Source organism: Paralichthys olivaceus, chromosome 15, assembly GCF_024713975.1.
Source record: "Paralichthys olivaceus isolate ysfri-2021 chromosome 15, ASM2471397v2, whole genome shotgun sequence".
NCBI lineage: Eukaryota > Metazoa > Chordata > Actinopteri > Pleuronectiformes > Paralichthyidae > Paralichthys > Paralichthys olivaceus.
Genome location: NC_091107.1, coordinates 15,135,469 through 15,163,184, shown reverse-complemented (window position 1 = coordinate 15,163,184; position 27,716 = coordinate 15,135,469). Strand labels below are relative to the sequence as shown.

Here is a 27,716-nt window from a genome sequence, read left to right as displayed (position 1 = left end):
TTCAGACTGGTTGGTTGGCTTAGAGTTACGCAATGTTTAAGTCAAGGACATTTTGTACGATGTAATTCAATATAGATGATCCTAGCCCCATTAGCTACAACTTTACACAACAACAGAGTAAGGATGCTGCAAGGAAATGACTTGTTATCTACTTAATTCTTTCTATTTCCATGCATTTGTAAAGCACCTTGATTTGCTATCTATGTCTCTGGATGATAATAAAAAATAACATGCCTTGCCCTGACTATTTGGCGCATTTGTCGCCACAAATAGCATTTTCTTCCATTAAGCAGCCAATGGAAAAAGGCACTGGTCAGTAAAGAAACAAATCTTTGTGCCCCTTCTGAGCTGTGCTTTCCCGCAAGTGCTGTCCATCTAAGGCAAACAGCAACTTCACAATAATTCTCCCTTGGGCCACAGCTGAACCTTTGCACTGACTGAGCTCTACCCGCGCTGGACAATAGTCACAATAATCTAATACATCCTTACCTGCTGTGCACTAAGGAAAAAAGACATGCCCTTCCCTAAGCTCACCATTACTGCATCTGTGTAAACAACCCGAATTATGGTGAATCAATTACTAAATCTAAACATTACTTTTTGATGACTCAACAAAGCATTTTAGTCAATCGATCAAAAATACCACTGGTGTAACTATCAAGTATTTTTAAATTTCATTTTAATAAATTACACCACAGTTGTGACTAATAACTAGATTGACCTTAAAAGTTCAGTGGATTGCAACTTGAGAAAAAACATTCAAATACACAAAATGCAAGCAAACTGAAAAAGCACGCACTGCAAATACACACAACAAAACCAAATAGACAAACATGTTGCAAATACACACAATATAAGAAATTAGAAAAACATATTGCAAATGCACACAACACAACCAAACAGACAACGCACTACAAATACCCTGCTGAGATCTCGGTGCAACCATGTAAATAATTAATTAATTAATTACTCACTTACTGTGTTCATTCATGTTCAGTCTAACTGCACATTTTACGTAGGTTTCTTTCACTCACTCTATATTTTACTTTTGATGCTTATTCAACAACATTTGTCAATGATTTTGGTGATACTTCACCCAAAGTGCCTTATAATTACACATTCACCACACGTCACAGCCTCATGGTGGGTGGCCACATCATTTCCATGAGAAAGCAGACCCACAAAACAAACATCCTTTCACCAGGTAGATCCACTCTCAAATGTCCTTATAATTATATTATTTCAGTGATTCTAAATGAATCACCAAATTATTTCAGGCCTTTTATTGTCTGCTGCTGCTCAGGAAAAGATGCAATTACCTAAGGCAGTGTGTGGGCAAATATGTGGGTCACAATTCTAGGGCATGGGTGGAAAGGGCAATGCAGCGCTTTCTTTGTACTGCTGTCTCAAGCTCAGATTGTAGGCAACATCTTTGATTAAATTCCTGGCTGTGGGAGTGTATTGATCGTTTTACAATGCCACCCAAGAGATATTTTGGGCTGATTGCCAGAAAAATATGATAATTTCTGATTTCATCAGTGACCGACAGTAAAACCACAAGCATCCACTCTCTCATGCACAGGCTCTGAACTGAAATAGTCTTTTGCAAGCAATCCATGGAAAAACTGACCCTATGTCTCCATTTCTAACTATTGCTTTTTCATTTTCCTTGTTATGAAACACTGCCATCTTGTTAGAATCAGATTTGTCTTGATAGAAGAAAGCATCTAGTAATGAAAAGCTTCATTGACAGAACAGGTAGACAAGTAGCTGAATATTGAATTGCCTTATGACCAAATATCCATGTCTTATTTTGAATCCAAAGAAACCAAAAAGTGCAGGAAGGTTGATATTTTCCATTTCCAGAAAGAGCATCTGACATATAAACTGATGTTAATGACAGCTACACATTAATAAATATATTTGTAAATTAATAAACATTTTAGAAGAACTACTGGACACAAAATCAGATGTCAATGATTCAACTAGGGACAGTTAACATTGTTTTTTCTGTTATTTTATTATGTCTGAAGAAGAGGTCACTTTGGCTAGAACACTGTTTACTCCTGAAACTCCTACAGTGTTTTTCGGACTCAAACACTTCACCCACCCCTCTATCTACCCGCATAGTGGTGAGTAGATAATGATTGAATTTAAATTTGTCAGTGAAATATCCCTTTAAACCTTTAAATCATCCAGCTCTGTACAAGACCCATGTCCCCTGATCTCACTGAGAATGGAAGAACATAATTTTTCTACAGATTTCCTGAAAGCTATCACTTTTTTTTTTGAGAGCTCTTAAAAGATGCATATTGTATTTAGAAATGTTGTAAAATACAGTAATAGATTAATATAAATCACAAAAATCCAGAGGGAACAGGAAAACAAATGCACTACACAGCATATGCCAGAGAATACATGTTGCACTACCAATAGGTCTTTGCTACATGTAACCAATTCAGGTTTCTCATGATGTTATCTTGACCTAGCTTGAAGATAACACTCACATAGGTGTGTAACCTCCACCGTTTCAGGACCAGGTTTTTCCTCTTGACACAGACAAAAATGACTTACTCAACATCAAAATGACAGAGAGATCTGTTTTGGGAGTGGTCTTTTCATTTCAGCATCAAACCTGACATGCCCATTCATGGCCTTTTGCCACACTATGTATTTTACACCACAAAAACAAACAGAGTTGTGCACATTCAGCCAACACCCTAAGTTAAAGAATTGAATCACATCTAGGTCACACACAGTGGCTAGGCCTGCACATATTATGAAACCTTTTTTTCTTCTTCATCTGAAACACTAGGTGTAGCCACACCCATTCTTGACAGTGACCTTTTGTCATGAAAGAGAGAAAGGTCCTGTGAATCAGCTGTATGAAATAGACAGGGTTTCCAATAAAAGGCCCGGTGCCCATTACTCAAAATAGAGCAGACAATCCCAGGATAGTAAATAAGTAAGTAAAATGGATCATTATTCTCAAGGCACATTTAGACACAGCATATGCTGACTGGAGAGCTGCACCAAGGATACCAATGGTCTTAAGCCTAGATTTAAAAATAGAAATGGATGGAGCATATCTAATTTATGACTGGTTCCACAATAGTTGAGCAGCATCTGCAAGAGCTGTGTCACACATTAGTTTTACATGGCTGAATGCCAGTGAATACGTTCTATGATGTAAGGTGGACCCTGACTATTTAGAGCCTGTAATGAAGACTTGAATTAATTTTTCCACCTAAACCAAACAGACAGTAGGCTTGAGTTTGGAAAATTATTATTAATAATTATTTTTAACAACAGAGCTGATATTTTAGTTGAGACAAAGCTCAGCATTTAAGTGAGGTGGCTTCTGGACGTAGACAGACCAAAGGTAATGACTTTTGTTTTACTGTTTAGCTGAAGGAAATTGTTTGCCATCAAGCTTTTTATGTCCTTGAACAGCCCATAGAAACTGGAAGGAAGATATTAATTTGGTAAAGGTATTTTATTACAAGGCTATTTTAGTACAGAGGTTTAAACAGAAAATCTACTGGCATTTGCCGCTTGGTGGGTTTTCATTTCTTACTCTGATTAAAGCAGTGTCTTTGAAAGGGTTTTGCATAATATTCTGATGTTTATACAAGGTATTGCCATTCCTTCCATGCAAGGAAAGAAAGGGAAGAAGCAAATTCACACAATGTCATAAATCTTAGCGCCAGAAGAAAACTACTTTTTTTTCAAATCAGCTAAATGTCTTAATCATGCCCCAGTGATTCTGAGCCTGAAGCTACTGAGGACAATAACTGTGTGCTTTGGAGCAAGAGATCAGCAGCAAGGATGATGACGTCTGTAGAGGCAGTTATATAACTGGAGCTGAACATTTTGTCTGTCATAGTTACGAGGTTAAAGAGGGTGACATGAATACCAGTCATAGTCTCAAAAGTCATGTGCACCTCATCAGAATAGTGCAGTATGAAGCAAACAGAAAACTCCATGTTATCTCTTTGGACAACTTTCCTCTGTCAAGGCTTCGAAGCCGCATTCAAAAGAACACTGTCTTCTCAATGGAGACACGGCAGCTGTTCAATAATCAAAATAAAGCCTGACAAGGCATTTTAGGCCTTCGATGATCCAGATGATTCTTAACATTCAGACTACAGTTAGGATGTTACAGACTTTAAATTCTAAAGGATTGACTCAAAAAAAGCTGATCAGCATTTCTAAGTATGGCATAAATGCTGTGATCCATAGAGAAGAATATAAAAACAAGTAAAAGGCATTAAGTGACAGAAACTTTGTTTACAACTGTTTTTCTAACAATTTTCTAGGTTACCCTCAAAGGTAAAATGCAGTATAGATAATGGATGGATGGATGCACATATTCAGATGCAAAATAAAGAAATGAAATGAAACGCACCACAAAGCTAATGTAAGTATCTCAGTGAGTCCATTAATTGGAGGGGAAAACAGATGCAGTGCACAGTACAACAATACATTACAATAATGTAACAAATTTAAAAAAAACATAGAAGAAAACCACAAAACATAAAAAGAGAGAAAAATAAACGAATAAGTACCTATTCATCAAATACTAATCCAGATTCAATATTCTGATGTGACCATGAATAATAAAAAAGCAATAATGTAATTTTGAGCCAATGACAAAAATGTTGTAGCACAGATTTAATTAGCTCATTAGTTGATGACCAGTCAAACAGTCCTACAAAGATATCCAATCTACCCCATTCTCTAATTACTTTTTGACTCTATATAGGAATCTACTCTCTACTTGTTGATAACGCATTGCGATGCACTTGATTTGCTCAACAGTTAATTCAATCAATCAAACTTTATTTGTACAGTACCTTTTATACAGGTTAGTGCAGTTCAAAGTGCTTCATATTTGACGAGCCAAGAATAAAACAAACGTATGATGCCATTTGGGATTATTTATTTCGAAATAAGTTTTTTTCTGCGCAACACTGAACTTCTAGTACAACTCCCACAAACGCTTTCACATTCACTCAAGCAGCACAAAGTATTCTAGGACTTCCAGGACTGCAATCTGTCTTGAAAGGTTGGACAGAGGACACACATGACACTTATCAGAGACTTTTGTTACAGGCTGTCAAGGAGCATGGGACTCCAGTCTGGTTCTGATTAGTATCACAAATACTTTAAATGCCTGTTAAATAGAGTGTGTGTCCCCACCTCTCTCAGCTTTTCCTATTGTATGACCTACTATTAAATGCTTTCAGAGTTCCATCCATCAATCCATCCATTATCAATATCGCTTATCCTTTGAGGGGAGCTGGAGCCAATTGCAGAGGACATTGAGTGAGAGGCAGTGTACACTCTGGACAGGTCACTAGTATGTTTTTCAGTGTTGCTTTGTTGTCTGATGTCAGTGTCAGGTATTGCGTCTACCATATATGGAATGACTGATGTTTCTTGAACTTGAACCTTGTTTTTCCCAAGTGTACTACTTTTACAGCCAAGTGTGATAAACTACAGCAACCATTAAGACTATACGTTAGCATACAGGAATTAAGTACAAAGGTAAGTTTCCATACACTGTACAAGAGTAATTCTTGCACCCAGAGTCAAAAGGTTTGAATTATTTAGAGAGAATTAAACTCAAAGATTAGGTAAAAAAGAAACATTGATGCCAATGTAAGTCAAATGTGACTATGTAATACTGTAATACTATTAATATAGTGTGGACACCAACAAAGGGCTTCTCATGTTGTGTATAATGATTATGAAAAGCAAGGATGGGTAATTTGCAACCTGTAATGTAAATCAACCTGTTGTCAGATTTAACTCCACTTCATGTGTGTTTGAGATGAATCACCATGGGTTGAACATTGAACATTCATTCTATGTGGAGCGCTGCTCTGTTTTCTTAAAGAGACAGGGGGGGTGAAATGATCCCTTCACAGCAGCACAGACCTGCACCATTTGTGCATGCCGAGTCACACTAAGCAGCTCTAGCAATATTCAGACTAGCATTCAGTTTAAGCTTGCAGGACATGGCCCACTAACCTACTTTCCCCACAACATGCTCTGTAACATCAGAGACGAGGCTGTGTGTCATCAGTTAACTAACGTTCACCACAGCATAGTTTCAGGAAAGAGGAACAAAAACCCAGATACAGTACTTCTTAAGCACAAACAGAATATAAATGATCAGAGTTGTGTCTCAGAAAAAAGAAATCTCCATCAGGCCCCAAGCTTGGTTTGCCCTTGGAGGTGAAATATAATGCTGTAAACTGATATTGCTTGAAACAGCAGTGGAGTGGAGATAAATGAAAAATAAAGACCTGACAAAATGTAATGTAAACAAAGAATAAAGGGAGAAAAATCTTAACCTGTAACTGAGACAGGGTAAAGTAGTGATATGCTAAGTCATACAGGAGTAATTATGTAGGGTTAATTATAAAATATGAAGAAATAGATGTAAATAAATAAGTTTAACTTATTAATGAATCAAACCAACTGTTAGGATTGCTGAGTGAGGATATCTTGGGTTTCCGCTATGTTCTCATGGGCACACCCCATCACAATCCAAGAATTACATAAACCACACTATAAACTGTTAAACCCTGAAAAGCTTCATTGACACCTGATACCAACAAACCATTGTTCTAAGTTACAAGGCAAACATAAAACAACTACAGCAACTGCATATGTAGTGCACCACCCTGTGGGTGGCTGCTCCTTCCAGTAAACAAATTAAATAATTATGACGTGGCAACATATTGTGAGTGCAGAAGAGACTCTGGACTTTACTGAGTGCTGGCTGATTGGTTATATGTTTGATTATATGTCACAGGTTGTTGTAGCTATTATCAAAAACTGCAGTATTAGTAAAAGTGGATTATTAAAAAGATTGGTAATTTCTGCAGTTCAATATATTTAGTTTATTGCCAGGGCAGTAACAAGTGGCAGAAATAGACATCCATATTGTAAGTGAGATACCTGTCAATAGGGGGCAGCCACAGTGCAGAAAGGATGAGGATCATGATTAACCTCTGACCTCCATAGGGGCAGACTTTAATCCAAAACGGAATACACAAACTCATCACGCCCAGGATAAAAATTCAGATTGATAAATTTACAGTAAAACAGAGCTAAAGATTTTGCCGGAAGGGAGGAGAAGATAGCATTAGTCATCAGGCTGGCCCAAATGTTTCGCAGCATGATGTAAAAAGGAGTGTATGGTGCTTAACAATCCAGTCAGTCATGGGACAGCCCTTCATGTCCCACTCAGCTGTCAGCACATGTCCTGATCACTATTCATGTCTGCTGGGCCAACGTCAGCACTGATGCAGCAAGCCAACAGAGTGGATCAGGCCTCCACACTAGTGTACATCATGATCCTGACCAAAGTCACACACTTGTCATCAGATACAGCAGACACTGACATACGTATAAAAACCTGATTTTCAATCACTCGAAACTAGCCTATACAACCTCAACTGTGAAATTGCTCTTGCTCAATCACATAATCCAGCATGTCCCACTAATTGAAAAGGTCCAAGTAGCCATATCTCTACATGCACAAGAACACCATTTGGATTACTCAACCACATATAGGCCGTAGTCATATTTCACCCTCCTGGAGTCATACAATATGTTTGAATGTCCCACATATGATGATGTGCCTGTACATAAAGTCAACCAGCAGCTGCTCTCCATACAGCCAAGTCAAGACATAAACTCCATGGCCTCCCAACACCGTTTCATTGGCGTCTAGTATCAATTACTCATAGCACACTGCCTCTCATCATATTAATACAAGAGAAAATATTAAAACACATTTGAAAATGCTGTGTATCTGCAGTTTACAGTCAGTCAAATGTCATCCTGATATTAGCTAAAAAAAAAAACACAAGCACCCGTTAACTTAATGCATTAGCTAATTAGCCTAAAACAGTCTAAATATCCACTGAGGAAAACAAATATGTTTTGTGTATTTGTATACGACTGCTTTGAATATTGTGAAGCAAATTACGTCGAGACAAGACTTTGGTGAAAAACAGACTGTGAGTAAACTGTGTTTTTCCAAAGAGTTTCTACTTTTTACACCGTAAATGTTTCGCTAACGTGAAGCTAGGTTTGTGGGTAGAAGTGACGAAGAGACGCTGTGGACAGAACCGAGAACACGGAGGTGGAAACTTACCTCAGACGGAGCCAGACGGGGACATGTGGGAAAGAGGCTGTAACCGGCAAAATGATCACAAAAAAAAATACGACGTCTTATATTCCCAAAAAAAAAGTTTCCCACAGATGAAACTTCGCTGCGCCTCCGTGCACAGATGATTCTTACCGGTGTGTGAGAGAGAGAGGGGCCGCCTGTTGAGAGGCAGATCCTGATCCAGCCCAGAGCCCGTCCCAGCCCACACACTTCACACCTCACAGCTTACACCGTTTTTCCACAGAGAGGTGCTCACAACGTGTCCCGTCCACTGACACACACACTGACACACACACGAACACACACGAACACACACGAACACACACGTGAACACACAGTGACAGGCAGATAGACGAGGGGCTGGCTGAAGACCTCTGTGCAGCCAGTGCGACCACACTCACAGTCCCGCCCACTGGACTGGATATGCTCCTCAATAAAGTGTGTATGTGTGTGTGTATGTGTGTGTGTGTGTGTGTGTGTGTGTGTGTGTGTGTGTGTGTGTGTGTGTGTGTGTGTGTGTGTGTGTGTGTGTGATTGCCTCTACGTTCCATAAACACAAACCTCATGAGGACCAAAGCTCAATCCTAATGAGGCAACAAAACATAATTTCTGAGGTCCTGGATAAGGTTTTGGTTAGGCCGTCCAAAAAGAATGGAAGCCAATGCAAAGGTTTAGTTAAGGGGAAGGGTTAGGATAAAGCAAGTAGTAACCATGGTTAAGGTTATAGCTTCCAGGTGTCCTCCAGAAATCCATGTAGGTCAATGCAACGTCTTCTCAAGTCATGGAAACATGACTCTGTATGTATGTGTGTGTGGAAGAAATATAGAATTCTCAGAGAGAGCCACATGTGAGGGGTCCCTCTCCCAGGACAGACAGAGGTGCAATAGACACCACGTTCAGCAGTGTACAACAGTACTGAGTCTGGTTCCGTACATGCACAGTACATTGGTGTGCAGTGATTTGAGTGTGTGAGTGACTCCGTGCCTTTTGGTCTCTGAGTCATACTTTCAGGCCGTCATGTAGCCAGTCATCACATGTTGGCAGACACAAGCTTGGATTGATCAAAGCAATTCTGAAACTGTAATGGGCAAATGCATGAGTGCACCAACATATGGACATACGATTTGGCGCCACCCTTAGGTCAATGGGGGTCAGTTCCGTTGTGGAAAGAGTTGAGATGCTTAAAAGTTGCAATACTACAATGAAAAATACTCCATCGCAAAAACAAGCCCAGCAGTAAAAGTTGTAAAAGCACAGCAGGCACAATGCACAACGTTCCTTAGCAGAGGTTTCATATCGTTGGAATGATTATGGAGATTTGATTGATTTTAGAGCATTATTGCATTGATGATTCAAGACTCTATCTGTTGATCACTTGAGAAAGAAAACAACCAGTAAATTGTTTCACTGTGGTGGATTTGGTTTTATCTTGGTGATGAAACAAAAGAGTAATGATCCCAATTAAGAGCTTCATGGCAGTCAGAGGTGAACACATTTTGGCTCATGTTGCTTAATATACACACCTTTTGAAAGTTTAAATGTACAAGCTACACTCAACTCTGAAATTTACCAGGCAAAGCATGTAAATGTATTGTTGTGACTTGAGGTTTCAGATGAGCTGCAGGGCCTCTGAATGTTCTGCCATGATGAATGCCTTTCTAATAATGTCTCTGAACTACAGTCTAAGCAGTGTACCTGGTAAAAATAAATGTTCGTGAACCCTGCAATATCAGTGTCCCTGTGCAAACTGCTATTGATCTTAACATGACAGAGATAAAAAAAAAAAAACAGGATTTTGAATTGCATATACATAACGTTTGGAATTTTTAATACAGCTTGATAGCTTCCCTGCATGTAGCTTGATTGCATCTCTCAGTAAACCCTGAGAGTGCATGGGTCATACCCATGCGTCTCACTCTTCCAGTTGGAAACTATAGTTCCCCAAAAAATAAAACCAGTTACTCAAGTGGTGTGTCATGAGTTGTTTTTATCAGATTTGACCAAGTTCTTACAGTCACAGGAGGAGCATATTATGCAACAGTTTGCACCGCATACGTAGTAGGCTACTAACCATAGTAAACTGACTTTGACATGTAAAATCAGTGGAATGCCCCTCTAGATAAAACAAGATAAAATCAAATCTATCAATCTGCCTGTATGCACACACAAAAATGCAACTACTAGTTCTTGCTTAATTTAAGGTGTTATTAAAATCAAAAAGGGCTTTAACATGAAGAGACTTTTATCAACAGCCTCTGGGTGTGCAGCACTTCTTTTTCGAGATTTACATTTGGGCTTGTTAGACTTGTTTTTACCATTGTTGCTTTTATCCCTGTTTCATCAGCCTATTATTATATATTGTCTTATTGATGTCCTGATAAATAAAATGCATTACTATTATTTGCATGTTCCAAAGTCTGGAAAGATTCACATTTGTAGGTCACTGAAAAGGAAAAACTGCAGTCTGTTGTTGAAATTCTAGTTTGTGTGTGCGTTCAGTGCTACGTAACATGTGTGTAACTCCACTAAGCAGTGAGAACAGGTAAAGGAGAACAGAGCTATGAAGACATTCCGGTTCTGTGATATAAGAGACCTGCTTAATATTTATTCAGGTAACTACACTTCATGAACTTCCTTCTGCAGAAACATATAATTACACACAAGAGAATAAGTATTGAACAAAAATTTTCAGAGATAAATATTTCTCTGACCTCAACATTTCATCTTTTATTTTCTTAAGAGAGAACATTACAGCTCAAATTCAATGGCATGTCATCATAAACACACACACACACACAGCGAGGTCATATGATGTGTAAGAGGACATACACTGCCAAAGCACTCAAGCACAATTAACGAACAGACCACTTTACAAGCTGCTCAAGAGAATTTCCTTTTTAAGTCCATTTAAGAGGGTCAGGGCTGAGAGAGTGAGCATGTGAATCCACAACTCACAATACCAATAACAATCTGGTCGATGTACCAGGCTCAGTTGGATGTAACATCATCCATGACCTTCCTCTTTGGACCACAGAGGTGGAAAGGATAAAATACAATAAAATAAAGTATTTCTTAGTTCTTCTTAGTTTTCTAAATTAAAAAAAAAACTTGAATCATTGGACATTTACTTTCAGTTTGCCAAATGACGTCACCATTGGTTGTTAGCTGAGACATGTCCTCAAGATTTCCATTACTGTTTCTGTTCAAGCAAAGTAATGTCTGAATAAAGACAGAGCTTTTTCAACAGTTTATGCTTTCTCTGTCCGGGTATGATCCTCATGGACTTGGTGGTTTTTGCATTGTGCAGGCAACAACCTACAATAACAACGACATTCTGAAGTGGTAAGTGGACAAATGAGAATTTATTTTATGGATTGTATCCCCATTATCATAAAAGATGGGTGGCTAAAATGTGTCAGTGAAAGTGCTGACATAACCACCTTCATAATGTGCAAAAACGGCATTTGCAAAATACAAAACAAGCATGACACTGTTTTCTGTGCAGTTACAGAAAACAGTGTCATGCTTGTTTTGTATTTTGCAAATGCCGTTTTACATCTTAGAAATACATTCCCATGAATATCCATCGTCTAATTTCAAACTATAAAATGTTCTGTTACATTTTTCACCAAATTAACCTAAAATCTAAAACATCTAATCTGTTCCAGTTCCCCTTTTGACATGATCATATAGTTTATTTTTTATGGTTAAAGTATCTGGGGTTACCTGGTCCCTGCTGCTAAGCTTGAAAATGTTTAATTTATCATTTCACTACATTACCTGCACTTTTTCTCTGTTGTCACCGAGGTCAAGGAGGTCTCTTCCAGAATTTAACCCAGATGCTTTCCCCAGAGTGACAGTCTCCAAATAAAGTCCTCGTATCAAACATAGGATTTCAGCATTTTTGTTAGAAAATTAGTTCTTGGTTCAGCTTTTTGTACAGTCAACATGAGTCCAAAAAATGTCAAGATGATTAAGATTTTCATAACAATCTCAAGTTGATCCATGTGAAAAGATAAAATAATGCTTTTAAGTCCCATTATGGGGAAGTTTGCCATGTTATCACGGCATAGGGGATAATGACATTAGAAACATCAGTTAAGTAAAACGTACGTAAACATACACTATGAACAGGAGGACATGTAGAAATAGAAATAGCATATACAATGCAAACTGAATATACACAGTTGTAATTGTAACATAAAATCTTTCCATTAAATATGCAACTTATTTTGAATCTTCAGAAAACAAAAGCAGGTGAATACAGTTATCAAATCTATAATTACATCCTGCAACAGCAGATACATTCCGCCTGAAAGGGTTTTGCTGTACAGTTTAATATGTAAATATGTATTATAGTTATTCACTTTCAACAACAAATGACGTTCAGTATAGCGCAGCATCACTGGAGGGCGCTAACACAAAGCACCAGGTGGTCTGGAAACAACTTGAGGGAGGAGGAGGCCATTCACTAGCCTGTTTTAGCTACACACACCTAGCTACTGTTAGCTAGCCGGCGGCTAACGCGCAAGCTACAACATCAGTGTGTCTTAATGTCGCCTGTCTTATCAAGTGATGGCAAGAGAACAGTGTTCACAGACCGAGGCTGGTGAGTGCTGAGCTCACGCTCGACCCGCGACAACACATTTTGCATGTGCACAGTTTGCAGTAGCGCTCCGGGGATAAAGCTAAATAACCCGAGTGCACCCCGGAGCTAGCTAGCGTTAGCTCGGCTCTGTAGGAACAGTGGTTGGTACCAAGCTAATACGCGTCTCTTTCTTTTCAGAACTGTATTACCTCATTGCCAGATTCCTGCAGTCTGGGCCGTGTAAGAAAGCAGCGCAGGTAACACCCTTCAGTTTGCGAGATATTAACTGGTTACTGGTTCTAAATCGTAGAGATTAGCAGCTGGTGCTAGCGGCTAACGCTAACTGTGTCTGTGTGTTTAGATACTGGTTGAGGAGCTGGAGGAGTATGAGGTAGGTTCAGCTGCACCTTTCTGTCTTTATTGTCATGCCTGGTTTCCGTGTTACTGCCCATCTGGTCGTTTTTTAAAGTGTTTACATTTATTAGCCTCATTAGCCGATGGTAGATAAAGGAGCGGGTTCCGGGACGATAGCAGCAGTTTGGTGCCATGTCTTAAAAAGCTTGTCTCTTAACTTTAGTTGGTTCCTCAACGATGGAGTTGGGACGGACTGAAATACAAACGGACCTTCCAGGACTGGGTGAGTGGGGATTGTCATAATTAACGTTTTAACCAAACGAGGCTCATAACTGGGATTTAATTTGATAATCACCACAGCGGATTATTACATTTTTATTGATTGTTAATGTGGAATAGACGCGGCGATCAAATGTTTACGTTGATTAAAATCATTTAAACATTAGTGATCGTACAGGCCTGTTGATGAATAACTAAACACAGGCTTTACTATTGTGTGGACCAGTGGGAGGAGGGAGCGGACGAGGACAGGTCGTGATAGGCTTAGCTGCATCCAGAGGCCTGTCACTCTGCTCTTGCATCGAATCAAGTTACAGTTGTTCTTCTGAGTGATTCGCAAGAGACTCTTTTGATTGGCCAGGACTTTTTTTGGTCCCTCCCCTTTCCCCTCGCTGGTTTGTTTTTCAGTGCACTGCATCACAAAACCACACATTTTATTTATGACCTGTCTGTTCAAGAAATAAAAAATTTAATTCCAAGAAGTTGACTTACATCCTTGTATAAATGTACCCAGCTGCTTTTAGTGTAATTTTATTGTAGAATACACGTTGTAAATAGAAACAAATCCACTTATACAGTCATTCACTTAAAGGTCCTGTGTGTATGATTTAGGTGCAAAGGACCTATAGTCAGAAATTGAATGTAGAATAAACCTAATGTTTTCCCTAGTTCATCTCATCTAAATTGTGTGAATTGTAGTTTTAGCCCAGAATATGCCCTTTATATATAAATACTTTATATTTACATTGAGGGGGTCCTCCCTTTTCTACACACTGTACCTTTAAATTTCTGAAAATTTATTGCAGTGGTTAGTTTAATTCATATTGATGTGAAGCCACTGCAGGCTTAAAAGCCGGCAAACATGTTAAAACATTTTTTGAAGTTAAATTTTCTTTAGAATTTTCTTTAAGGGAAAGTCAATAGATGTTTAAGTAGATCTAGATAGATACGTAGTACTACATTATTGTCACAATTCTTTAAAAAGTTAGTTCTTATTGATGTATCATTGTCAGATTTTTACATCTCTAAAATACCTATTAATAGTAATTATTCTCCCTGTTTTTGAGAATGCTTCTAAAATCATAATGTTCTTGTGTGTGTTGTTAAATGCTTTGTCACTTTGTAACAGCAGTTTTTGATTTTTGCAGGTGAGTTTGAACCAGCACATTCCTGCGGACTATCTGCTGCGTGTTTGTCAGCGAATAGGCCCGCTAATAGAGAAGGAGATCCCACCTAGTGTTCCTGGAGTCCAAACACTTCTGGGTCTTGGAAGACAGTCCTTACTTCGCACCACCAAAAGTGAGAATATTCCTCTTATCCACCATAGTTTATTTTTGTCTGTATCTATGTACTGTCACTCATGCAGAATCTGTTGTAATTGTGTGGTCTGTTGGCAACACATCTGTTTCCTAATGAGTTATTAGGTAATTTCTTTATCTTTATCTTTCACCCACTACCTGTGTAATTTAGGTTGTAGCCACAAAGTATGCAGTGGCTCAGCTGTTGCTGCACTGCACCGGGGACGTCCACCAGAACCCCCAGTCAGCGATGGAAATGCTCCCAGTGTTGGTGTGTGAAAGTTTAACTTTTTTTTTATCCTATAAGAGTCCCTAGACAAAATAAGTTAAAGGTGCTTTAGCAGTCTGTTGTCTCAACTAATCCTTCTTTTGTGTCTTTATTTCAAGTGTCCATCATGGGTGCTCGCCAGGCCACAGGTACAGCTCGTTTTGGCCAAGCTTTGCCGTCTTCCTCCTACCAACACATGAAGATACACAAACGTATCCTTGGCCACCTATCCTCTGTCTACTGTGTAGCATTTGACCGCACTGGTCGTCGGATATTTACGGTAAGCTGTGATCACTTGTTTTACTGTAGCTCACTAGTTGTGTTTCCATCTGTCAAGTCATACCTATGCAAACTGTATTTTTCCTAATGTTTTATGCTTTTTAGGGTTCAGATGACTGCCTGGTGAAAATCTGGGCCACAGATGACGGCCGGCTCCTGGCAACACTTCGTGGCCACGCAGCAGAGATCTGTGACATGGCTGTCAACCACGAGAATACGCTCATCGCCTCAGCCAGCTGTGACAAAGTGATCAGAGTTTGGTGCCTACGTACATGCGCACCAATCATGGTTCTGCAGGCCCATGCTGCCTCCATTACATCCATTCAGGTGAGACTAATGATTCAGGCTTTATTCAAACAACTCAAGTTCCAGTAAAAATAACCTGGATTATGCAGCAAATGCAATGTTTTGCCAGCAACAATTTTATTCTACGTCTATAATTGTATATTGGTTAAATTCTAATCACCCCTGACTTTCTGTCCCTTTAGTTTTGTCCTGCTGTCAAAGGGACAACACGGTACCTAGCCTCCACAGGCGCAGACGGTATGGTGTGTTTCTGGAAGTGGCACTCACTCAGCATGAAATTCAAGTAAGTGTTTCAAACTTCTTTTGTCACTGTTTTTAGTTGCTCTTTTTCATGGAATGGAAAAAAACTACATCATTACTTTTTCTCTGCTTTTCCACAGTGATCAGCCAGTCAAGTTTGTTGAGCGGTCACGTCCAGGAGTACAGGTCTCCACTTCCTCCTTCAGTAGTGGTGAGTGTATTATCTTTCCTGGTAACTTTTTTAGTTTTCTGCTTTTGTGTGTCGAAGTATTAACAACAGTCCTAAAGTGAATGTTTCGACAGTGTGATAAAACTAACTGATCAGACATAAATATTGACATAAGAGCAGGTTATGCATTTACAGATATACATGGTCACTGATTGTGTTCATGTCACTAACATCTCCATCCGTTCACTGTTAATAGGTGGTATGTTCATGGCTACTGGTGGCACTGATCACATGATCAGAGTCTATTACCTTGGTGCTGAAACTCCCATGAAGGTCTCTGAGATGGATGCCCACACGGTAAGAAACAAAACACAGTAGCTGTATCATCCTGTTCATAAAACCTTATTTCAACAAGGTCTGAATAACTTAAAATATGTTTCTTCTATTTTTAGGACAAAGTTGTTGTTGTCCAGTTTAGCAATAACAGTGACAGGTGAGTGTGAGTACTGAGATCTGTATAGACTTCAAACAGTTTTTGTGGCTCTGGATAAAGTTAAATGTGTTTGCTTGTTCAGCTTAAGGTTTGTAAGCGGCAGTCGTGATGGCACAGTCAGGATCTGGCATTACCAGCAACAAGAGTGGAAGAGTGTCAGTTTGGACATGGCTGCCAGGCTGCCTGGGTAAGAGATAAAAGAATTGTTGAAATGTCTCTGTGAATAAATCTATCTCTCAACTGATGGCCTAATTTCCTGCAGGAGCACTGTTGCTAATGGGGATGATAAAACTAAGCTGGTGGTGACCATGGTGGCTTGGGACAGAGCAGATACCACAGTCATCACAGCAGTTTCAAACTACCTACTTAAAGTGTGGAGCACAACATCTGGACAGCTGCTGCACGTTTTATCTGTGAGTAGCATAAGTGGACGTTTCTACTGTGCAGCTCCTTCAAGATATGAAAAATTGAAACAGTTTTTACAAATGCATCTCCTTTGTTTTTGCTCTTTCTATTCCAGGGTCATGATGATGAGGTGTTTGTGCTAGAGGCTCACCCATTTGACTCCCGCATCATGCTATCAGCCGGCCACGACGGTAACATTTACCTGTGGGACCTGACCAAAGGAACCAAGATCCGCAACTTCTTCAACATGGTAACTAAACATGAATCAGAGCTTCTGCTAAGCAGTCATGTTGCTTTACATCACAGAGTTCATATTGAAATGTTTGTTTCCAGATTGAAGGGCAAGGCCACGGTGCTATTTTTGACTGCAAGTTCTCTGTTGATGGACAACATTTTGCCTGCACTGACTCCCACGGCCATTTGCTCATCTTTGGCTTTGGCTGCAGCAGAGCATATGAAAAGGTAACTGCACAGGGCCATTCAATTTTCACATATATACTGTTAATATTGTATATACTTCATGATTTAGTTTTTAAAAGAACAATACTCTGAATTAATACAGCTCGGCCACATGGTTTATTTTGGGTTGTACACAAGTTGTAACTTGACTTTTTTTTTTGTAATCAACACAAAACTGCTCTTGATTCACACTAGATTCCTGACCAGATGTTCTTTCACACGGACTACCGGCCTCTTATTCGGGACTCTAATAGCTATGTCCTGGATGAGCAGACACAACAGGCCCCTCACCTCATGCCTCCAGCCTTCCTCGTGGACGTTGATGGGAATCCTCACCCACCTCACTACCAGCGCCTGGTGCCAGGAAGAGAGAACTGCAAGGAGGATCAGCTCATACCTCAACTAGGATACATGGCTAACAGTAAAGCCTGCTTCCGCATTACTCGTATCATTCAGAATGCTTGCACTGTTTTGATTAAGCATAGAGGTTTACCCAGCGTCTGTCTTTGTGTGTCTTAGATGATGGAGAGTTGGTTGAGCAGGTACTTGGCCAGCAAACAGCAGAAAATGGAGAAAACCTATTGGATAATCTCATCAGACAGTTACAGAACGAGCAGGACGTGCGTCACAATGCCGAACAGGCTGAAGAGGCAGAGGGTATGTTTCACTTTAGATTTTGTAATCAAATTTTACAGTGTTATTTTTTGTTTTACCGATGTACTATGAGCATGAGCATTGTGTGGATACTGGATGTAACCATATAAACCTTTATTGACAAAATGCCATTTTCCCAAGTAATATATTGTCTTTCTAATGTTTCTTTTTATTCTTAGCTGATGATGCAGCAGAGGTCGAGGACTCCTCTCCGACTGATGGACAACACAGAAGCAGGCAGGTGGACGGTGTTTGGCAGATGCAGCATAATGCCCTGCGCAGTCAAGTTGCTACAGAGAGGGACCTGCTGGCCTGGAGCCGCAGGGTGGTGGTCAATGAAATGCCGCATGGGGTATTCAGGTGAGGTGGATGGAAATGTAATTAGAATTAAGACACTACAGAAAGCAGATATATAGTTATTTATACAAATGTATGTATTGTATGTGTTTTTAGTAGCAGTGAATATTTGGTAATGGAAATAACAATTTGTTTCTTAGAGTTTCGGAGGAGTGCAGACAAGCCAAAGGTGACATGGAATGTTCTCTATACAATGCTGAAAGAAGGAAGAAACCAGTAACATGTTCACCCAAGGTTTGTTATTCTTCATCTCACATATGCTGTCCCAAATCAAAAAATACTGTTTATGCCAATTCACTTTTCTCTCTTTATTTCCCGCCCACCTTTGTCACTTTATAGAGCGATCTACTGACCTCACGGCTTCGCTCCCGGCGGCCGACTAAGAAAAGGCAGCAGCGCCACGCCTATCAGACCCGCTCAGCTCAAGTCCGCCGTCCTGGGAGCAGGAGTCGAACTTCCAGCAACCGACGTAGCACAGACAGCCAAATAGACTCTGAGAGCGAGGGAGATGTACGTTCTGTCTTTCTTTACTCTGCGTATTCAAACATGAATTACAAATTTCTTAAGTAAAAAAACTATAATTTTAACTGGCTGAAAATTAAAGTCTCTAATTGCCCAAAAAATGAAAACAAAGTCATAAAGCCAGAAACAAACACACTCTATTAATCATAGATGATGATATTAACAGTGTTTTCTGTTTGTTGACAGGCAGCAGAACAAGCAGTGCAAAGTGAGGCCTCCTCTGACGGTGAAGCTCAGTGGCAGAGTGAAAGCAGCTCCAGGTTGATAACTTTTAAAGGGAGCAGTTTTTTCAAATTGTAGTGACAGTCGTTGACCTAACAAGGCACCTCTTTCGTTCTTAGTGACTCCTCAAGTGAGTATTCTGATTGGACAGCCGATGCTGGTATAAACCTCCAGCCGCCAAAGCGACCAACCAGGAGGTCAGTACAGCCATCAGGTTACAGCAGCTCTGAAGAAGAAGAAGGAGGCGAAGACGAGGAAAAGGAGCCCAAGAAGAGGGAAAGTGAGAAGAAGAAGAAGAAGCTCAAGGAGACCAAACAGGTGAGCTAACGTGACCTTTAGCTCATTCCCTCAGAGCATAGGAGCTTCTCTCTTTGTTACCAGTGTGAGTTGTGCTCCACGTTTTACATGTTGTCTCATTGTTGCCTGAGTACACAGTACAGGAGGAATTCTTTATTTGGATGTTGTTCTAACTAACTGTAAATACTCAGAAACCCACGTCCTCTCTGGCTGGACTCAATGCGGAGGAGTGGCTGCCACCATCATGGATAATGGAGACCATTCCACGACGTTCTCCGTTTGTTCCCCAAATGGGAGATGAGGTACAGATTTTTACTTTTGACAGCAAACATCATACATTACTGTGGTACACACATTCTAATTGATTCTTTTGTCCTCCTCCAGCTCATTTACTTCAAACAGGGCCATCAAGCCTATGTGCGGGCGGTCCGCAGGGCGAAGGCCTACAGCATTAACCCCCAGAAACAGGCATGGAACAGACTCAACCTCAGGGTAAGTCACTGTTTCATTTACAACACAGTATTGTACAGAAACTCTCACTTGTTCTAATAGAGAAGCTGCTTATATGAAAACGGCAGCCAGTAACTTTCTGAAACTGACACTCTGATGGTTAGGTCTATTTCTACTGCAGTCACCATGGATGATATATTGTGTAGGGTTGCAAGAATCTAGAATGTATTTCAACATGAGTGTGCAGAATGTCACAGGAATGTCACCACAAATCTCCATCATTATAAATACTTTGTCTCAAATTAGCTTCGACAATTTTATTCAAATGAGTAGAGAATGTTTGTAGCCATAGTTTTGTTTTTACATTTTTTTGAGAAGCTCTTTGTTTTTATTTTGCTCCTCCAGGACCAGGAATCTGTAAAGGTGGTTGGAATCAAGTATGAAGTGGGACCTCCCACCCTCTGCTGCCTAAAACTGGCTTTCTTGGATGCAGTCTCAGGGAAAATGACCAATGAGTCTTTCTCTTTAAAGTGTGTATACATGTATATATTCAGTATAAACAAGATTTTAAAAAGACTGACATCTTGGTTCATGTATTTCACTCCTTTTATATTTCCCACAATCCCCAGATACCATGACATGCCTGATGTTATAGATTTTCTGGTATTGCAGCAGTTTTACAACGAGGCTAAAGAGCACAACTGGCAACCAGGTTAGTTGATCCCCAGCTCTTTTGAAGTGAATTGTTAACCACTCGTTCATTGTCATTGTGTTCATTGTCATGTAGAATGTACCGTCATTCACTTATAATGGATCCTACTTGGCTCTCGACAGGTATGAGGTTCCGCAGCATCATTGATGACGCGTGGTGGTTTGGGTCTGTCGAGGACCAGGAGCCTCTGCAGCCTGAGTATCCAGACAGCCTGTTTCAATGCTATGCTGTAAAGTACGTCTGTCTATCTGAGGTTTTCTGCTCCAACTTAACACATCAACACAGCTTTCTGTTGATATGATGTTCCTCTTTGTTGACCCAATGTCACTTAAGAGATAAGCAATTGTAATCTGACGCTGCAGGATTGAATTCGGCGACTAATTTATGTTTTCTATTCATTCATCAGGTGGGATAATAGTGAGCGGGAGAGGATGAGTCCCTGGGACATGGAGCCTATTCCTGAGGAAGGTCAGTATTTATATGAGACTTCAACTTGCTAATAATCCGTAACTATTTTAAATGGTATTTAATTTTTATGAATTGTTTAATTACAGACAATAACCATCAACCATTTATTATTTATTAACATTTTTGTATATTATATAATGATAGCTAAATAGCAGATAAATATAAACACAATATGATAATAACCCTTTATAAATTGGACGACATATGCAGTAAAACTGGACACCAGCAATGGTTGTAAATCCAAAAACGGGCTGTAATTGAAAACAGCTTTTCATTTCAATAATCTCATAAGAACCCCAATTTTTGGAAATGAATAGGAAATCACAAGTCAACAACACAAGCGCACATTAAAAAACATTCTGCAAAATATAGTAAACTGTCAGTGCAGAGCAAATAAATCAAATATCGCTCAAAGCAACTACAACAGGAAATGCAATAGATCTGTTCCTTAAAATCAGTTGTGCTGCACCATAAAAACCGTTCAATGATTTATCAGTTTACTTTCCCTAAATGGCCAAATACTTTCTGTACAGAACGGCTAAGTGTTTTTAGTATTTTTAGACTTCTTCTTCACTGCTGGCATATTTATTTGGTCCTCGAAGACTTGTCTGTTCAGTAAGTATGGTGAAGCTCAGAAAAACCTTTTTATAATATTTCACGTTGTTAATGTTGAAAATGGTTGAAATAGATTTTTCCTTATGAAAATTGAACCTTTTAGCTGCATACAAAAGTATTTTATCAGATTTCTGCTGCTTACCATTTTATAGTTGCATCTTTCTTTCTGTCTGTGTTGACCAATTAACTAAATACCACAATTTTTCTACATTTTTGTGACTCCATCAGCTGCATTACCTGACCAGGTTGGTGATGGGGTGGAGGTGGCGGAGGAGGAGCTGAAGGCTCTGCTTTACACGCCTCAAGAAGGAGAATGGGGAGCTCACACACGGGATGAAGACTGTGAGAGAGTCATCCATGGCATCGATCAGCTTCTTACTCTAGGTCGGTCACCAGAGGGTTGATAACAGCTTGTTTGTTTCATTGTGTAACATCATTTTGCCACTTTTGATCTTATTACCATTTGTCCACAGACGTCGCAAAGGCTTTTGCATTACCGGTGAATCTGCGGGACTACCCTCTGTACTGCACTGTGGTGGCTTACCTCACTGACCTCAGCACCATCCGCAAACGACTGGAGAACCGCTTCTACAGGTGGAGCTGCACACAGACACATTTGTTCCTCACCATCAATTCAATGTCCTGATGTTAAATTGCTGCTGTTTGAGTTTCCATTTTCCTGATGCTCTTCTCTGCTGCAGGCGAATCTCTGCATTAATGTGGGAGGTGCGCTACATTGAACACAATGCCCGCACTTTTAACGAACCCGAGAGCCCCATTGTAGCAGCCGCAAAGGTGGTGACTGACGTTCTCCTGCACTACATCGGGTGAGACTCTGCTGAGATACAGTCACCTCAACACTGGAGGTTAAGTAACAGTGACAAATACTTCTACATGTGTCTAATTCCTTGGCCCTCTGTCTTCTTTAGGGACCAGAGCTGCACAGACATCTTGGATCTGTATCACAAACTCAAGTGTGAGACTGGCAGTGGAGGGGAAGCTGAGGTGAGATAGTTGTTTTGTTTAAAGTATACAAATATTTTTTACACTGTAGATCCTGCTTTTTCTTTAGATTATTGTTAATTAGGGTTTATATTCCTCTGTAGGAGTTGGATGTCGACTCTGACAACCCTGGGACATCTACAGGACATAGGGTAAGTAGGACCGGAGTCGCACAACAATTTATCTGAGAATTTAAAATCAGTCTGTTGCTCCAGTCTTAATTTAATTTCCCCTATGCCAGGGAGCAAACTCAAATTCTGCGACCCGTGGTGTGGCTTTGGATGTTCAAGTATGGCACAGCCAATGTCAAAAGCTGCTGCGTCGCATGATTGTCTCCCCAGATTCAGAACCCTTCCGACAGGCTGTGGATCTCTTCGAGTATCCGGTAAAACAATCCTGCACTTGCAGTCATTAGTCTACTGATGCCAGAAAGAATTTAAAAGAATTAGTCAATTATGATGTGATATGAATCCCCTGAGTCTGTGAATGTTGGTTATACTCAGGACTATCGGGACATCATTGACACTCCCATGGATCTGGGAACAGTGTCGGAGACGCTCATCGCAGTGAACTATGAAAACCCGATGGAGTTTGCCAAAGACATTCGCCTCATTTTCAGCAATTCAAAAGCATACACTCCTAACAAGAAATCACAGGTGGAGTAGCATCTGTTTGATTAAAAACAAGCTGTAATGTAGCTGTGTAAAGTCCTGCAAAGTACTAGTCTCAGCATTTCATAACAGTCTTCTTGTTTTATGTCTAGATCTACACCATGACCCTCAGCCTGTCAGCCTTCTTTGAGAAAAACATCATCTCCATCATCTCCGACTACAAGTCTGCTCTTCAGCATGAACGGCGGAATCGTCAGAGACTCAGTTACAGGAACAGACTGCACAATGGAGGCAGTTCACCGCCTGTTAGTCCATCCCCAAGGTACAGAATCTCTTTCACAAATCTGTCACTTGACACTCCAAATCAAATGATCTTTTTCATTCCAGTGCCCACAATGCTGCATTTTAATCAAGGCCTTTTTTAATCTTTAGAAATCAGCTTTAAACATTTAGAAAAATTGTTGACTTGTTTTTTGTCAGTTATTTTTGGTAAGATAATAATCACATAATGTAGATAATTATTCTTAAATGCTCCTTCTTTCTTCTTTTTTTTCTTGTGTCCAGCTCTAAAGGGAAGCACAAGTCAGGGAAGGTATCAAAACCAAAAAAGTCCCAGACTTCATCAAAGAAGCGTTCACAGAGAACATGTAAGGGTACTGCTCTGGCTTCTTCCTCTGTTGTGTAGCTCCTTTTTTTCATTTTGTGAGGAATCTTGCTGCTAACTGATGTGTGATGTGCAGGATTGCTGTTACAGTTCTAATAATTAGTAATAATCACTGTGTTGTTGTCGCAGCTCAACAAAGCAGCAGTGTAGCAAAGGATGAAGACAGCCAGCCTTCTTCCCCAAGTTCAGGGACAAGTAGCGGGAGCAGAACCCAAGGGCCGCATTGTTTGACCCGCAGCCAAGCCACTCCAGTGAAGAAGTCAGGTATCACAAGCAATTCATACTAACTACAGTTTCATCTCTGTGTGGTGTTAAAAGTAATGATGCAGAAAATAACCACCTTCCCTTTCGTGTTGTATCAGGGCGACAGAGTAATCTGCATCTGAGCAACGGCTCCAGACAGCGCCCTGGGCACGAAGTGCTGCAGTCAGACAATGATGAGGAGCTGTCCGGCTCCTCGTCAGAGTCATCATCCTCTTCGTCGTCGTCGTCTTCCTCCTCATCATCGGACAGCGAGAACAGCTCTGATTCTGAGGAGGAGAAGTATGTCGAGGGGGGAGATCACGACTACAGCAAAGCCCCCTGTCTATCTGTACGTCTGTCGGCTGAGGGTAAGGTGGCGGCCTCAGGGAAACGGAGACACAAGGGAGGAGAGGACCTGGCACAGACACCTAAAAGAGCACGAGTGCAGTTTCCGGAAGAGGAGGAGGAGGAGGAGGAGGAGGAGGAGGAGGATGAGGAGGTTGATGATGATGAAGAAGAAGAGGAGGAGGAGGAAGAAGAAGAACAGGAAGAAGAAGAACAGGAGCAGCAACAACAGGTAGATGTAATTCAGGAGGAGGAAGAGGAGGAAGAAGAGGAGGAGGAGCCTGAGGAGCCTGAAGAGGAGGAGCCTGAGGAGGAGGAGCCTGAGGAGGAGGAGCCTGAGGAGGAGGAGCCTGAGGAGGAGGAAGATGAAGACAATTCTGACGAGGCGCAGTGTGGGTCTGCAGCAACAGTAGCGACAGTAGCAGTAGCAGCAGGTAGCAGTCCAAGACGCAACCAGTGCAAGTCTCGGCGGGTCAACACGCGCAACCAGGGCCGCAGGACAGTTCTGTACAAGGACGAGTCAGAGGACGATGGCCATGGGTCGAAGGATGACCCCCTCAACCTGGGCATGTCCCGATCAGGACGGGTACGGCGTATGACTGAAAAGGCCCGTGTCAGCCACCTCATGGGCTGGAGCCACTGACACGTCGCCCCTATCCAAACCTCAACACAAAACATGAGAAATACTTCAGGGATTTTTTTTCTTTCTTTTTGTACAAGTATGTATATATATGATATATACATATATAGAGATATATGTGGTTTCTTTTTTATCTGAGACTGCTTGTGACTCTCAAACTGATAGCAGGTGCTCATGAAATGTTGCCAAGGAGTTTTCATCCCTGGTGGACAGAGCTACTGTTCAACACGGACCTGCTCCAACTGGTCTAACTCACCTCGGCCTTACTGTTCTCTGGAGGAGCCTTTAAGATGCAGCACTGCTCTTCTCCTCCTCATCCAGGAATGAAACACTAGATCGGCTCCTCCTCAACCCTCCTACAAACTTTTCTTATTCCTGGTCACCAAAGAAGGATGCGGAGAAGCCAAAAAATGGTGCTCAAACTTTATTATGTCTTCTTTGTTTGTTTTCAAAAAGTAAATCACCAGAACTCTCATGCTAGTGGTTATTAGCTTTCACAACCACACCGAGAGAGATATAGTATCACTCATGGTAACTGATGTCAATGTTATTGGTCTTTCTTCACAACCACAGGCCTTAGTTATCAGATCACACATCATTTAGATATAGTTTGTGGCTGGAGGCAGGTCCAGTGTTGTTTGGGAACAAACAGTACTGGAGAATCATTGAGGTTGGTCAGTAGAATACAGACTCATGATAATATCCCTCCTGACGTCCTTGGCCGGTGATGTTAAATGTTTTTCCTGCTTCTTTGCGCTTTGATTCACTTAATAAGTCAGAATCTGGTGTTTTTAAAAAAAAAAGTGATTTTTCTTTCTTGGGTAAATGAGGCCACTGCATCCTGATTGTGTTTATACTGTTGTGCTCTCCGATGGATCAGACCCTGCATCCATTCATAGCTGCTTCCACGACACCCTGCTCCAACTCTGCGGCATGAAAAGGGGCCTTTGGCCAAATCACTTCCACAGACGTATTTATTTTTCAATTGTATTATACTTGGTTTACGAGTTGTTTCTTACATGAATAGTGATGAGGAATTGAAATATTTGCACATTTATCGAATCCACAAGGCAGCTGATAATAAAGATGGTAGAGAAAGATAAATGAGACAGCCTGTTGATTTTTGTGTAAAAATGTTTTTGAACTGTGCCAGCACGCATTCAATTTATTATTTTTTAAAGTTTGAACAATTAAACAGGATATAACTTGAAACCTCTTTCAACCTGTGTATGGTGAAGCTGACAGTCTGGTATGAATCTTGTGTTCTTTTTATCTAAAGCAAGCGTAGCAACTACAGATCAGCCCTTTTAATTGAGTGCGTTGAACCATTTTAATTTTTTCCCATTTTCCAACATCTATGAACTGATGGGTGTCTCACTTTGAATGGATCAACTACACATGATGTTTCATGTCCATGATATACAATCAGGTGTTAAGTTGGTGTCAGAATCACTGTGTATACTTTTATAACCATGACAGACTAGTTTATGTTTCTGAAATCGACATGGATTGCACCGAAAATGTTTACTTAAGAGCTTGTGCACTCTTCGGTGGCTAAATCCCTCAAGGAGGAACCAGAATAGTTGTCATTTCAAACACCGGGTGCTCCGAACACACCTCCTCACCAATCTGCCTCTGTGAGGTCACTGGTGGGAGAAAGAGGCCTCAGAGGTTCTGTTTGGTTCGTGTCAAGGTGCTCAGCGATAAAACACACAAATCAGCATCCAGGGTGCTCCAAGTGGCAGCGTTAACCGGCATCTAGAAATGATCCTGGTAGAGTGTGAGGAGATTATGCTTCACATTTTTGGGATGTTATTTTCATATTGTAGATGGCTCTTAGTGTTGCCTCAAAGTTTAAGAGTAGTTGACGACAAATACAACAGTAACTTCTGCTATAGGTGGAATCAGCGTATGTGACTGTCTTTTATACACAATGTTCTGATTGTATGTTTTTTTTTTAATAAAAAGAACAAATTCCTCGTTACAAGTGTTTGTCGGTTTATTTAAAAATAGATTTCCCATGTCTGACAATAATTTCTGTGCATGTTTAACCAGCACACGGATTTATGACGGGTCATAAACGTGCACCGAAGGCAAAGATGAGGACATTTCAGATTAAACTGTCTGTCGGTCATGATAAACAGTTGTAAATCTGGTCATACCATTTGCAGCTGCATTAATGCGCTGGAACCTGGGGTGAGTCAGACTAGGAACAAACAAGGTTGAGCTGTGACGCACGTACGCTCTGCCACACCTAGAGACTGCAGAGACACTGGAGGATCATGGGAGTTAAAATCAATGCATAAAGAGGGAAAGGTCACTTTAGTGGATGCTCGGGGGGTGGGGAAGAAAAGATTGACTGAAGAAAAGATAACTTTTTTTAAACATGTAAAATCTGAATTTTGAAAATCACCCTCACTTTGTGATAAGAAGTGTATGCATTGTAGTTAGTATAGCAGAATTCTGATGCTAATTTTCTTTAGACATGATGTGGACCAAATCATTTTGAAATTATATTACATTATATATTATTAAAAATGTTCAGGATTAGGATTATGTTGTCTGAATTCATAGTATCTATAAAT

At 40.4% G+C, this 27,716-nt stretch overlaps 2 protein-coding genes across 2 annotated transcripts in view; one reads left to right on the top strand and one right to left on the bottom strand.

Annotated features, from left to right (window-relative positions):
- Positions 1–8,552, bottom strand: part of npas2 (neuronal PAS domain protein 2) — a 34,895-nt gene extending 26,343 nt beyond the window's left edge. Inside the window, exon 1 of the mRNA XM_020086152.2 lies at positions 8,177–8,552. The gene's annotated coding sequence lies outside the window, so the exon portion shown is untranslated. The remainder of the gene's footprint in view (positions 1–8,176) is intronic.
- A 4,016-nt stretch (positions 8,553–12,568) lies between these two features.
- Positions 12,569–27,115, top strand: brwd3 (bromodomain and WD repeat domain containing 3). Its single transcript, XM_020085858.2, has 40 exons — positions 12,569–12,800; positions 12,978–13,036; positions 13,141–13,170; positions 13,357–13,416; positions 14,561–14,711; positions 14,883–14,981; positions 15,098–15,258; positions 15,363–15,584; positions 15,746–15,846; positions 15,944–16,014; positions 16,229–16,329; positions 16,425–16,465; positions 16,548–16,652; positions 16,728–16,878; positions 16,986–17,120; positions 17,204–17,332; positions 17,525–17,750; positions 17,849–17,986; positions 18,163–18,343; positions 18,481–18,574; positions 18,680–18,850; positions 19,049–19,122; positions 19,204–19,402; positions 19,573–19,683; positions 19,766–19,873; positions 20,237–20,361; positions 20,461–20,543; positions 20,666–20,777; positions 20,950–21,011; positions 21,855–22,010; positions 22,100–22,220; positions 22,328–22,453; positions 22,556–22,631; positions 22,733–22,780; positions 22,870–23,013; positions 23,132–23,284; positions 23,392–23,561; positions 23,804–23,886; positions 24,033–24,167; positions 24,266–27,115. Exons 1-40 carry the CDS (start codon positions 12,767–12,769, stop codon positions 25,132–25,134), a joined length of 5,415 nt encoding a protein of 1,804 aa, XP_019941417.2. The 5' UTR covers positions 12,569–12,766; the 3' UTR covers positions 25,135–27,115.
- Positions 27,116–27,716: the final 601 nt, after the last annotated feature.

Coding starts and splice junctions, on each gene's coding strand:
- brwd3 (XM_020085858.2), top strand. CDS start 12,767: ATGGCAAGAGAACAGTGTTCACAGACCGAGGCTG. Junction 17,751..17,848: donor ACTAGGATACATGGCTAACA/GTAAAGCCTGCT, acceptor TGTGTGTCTTAG/ATGATGGAGAGTTGGTTGAG. Junction 23,014..23,131: donor TGGATCTCTTCGAGTATCCG/GTAAAACAATCC, acceptor GGTTATACTCAG/GACTATCGGGACATCATTGA.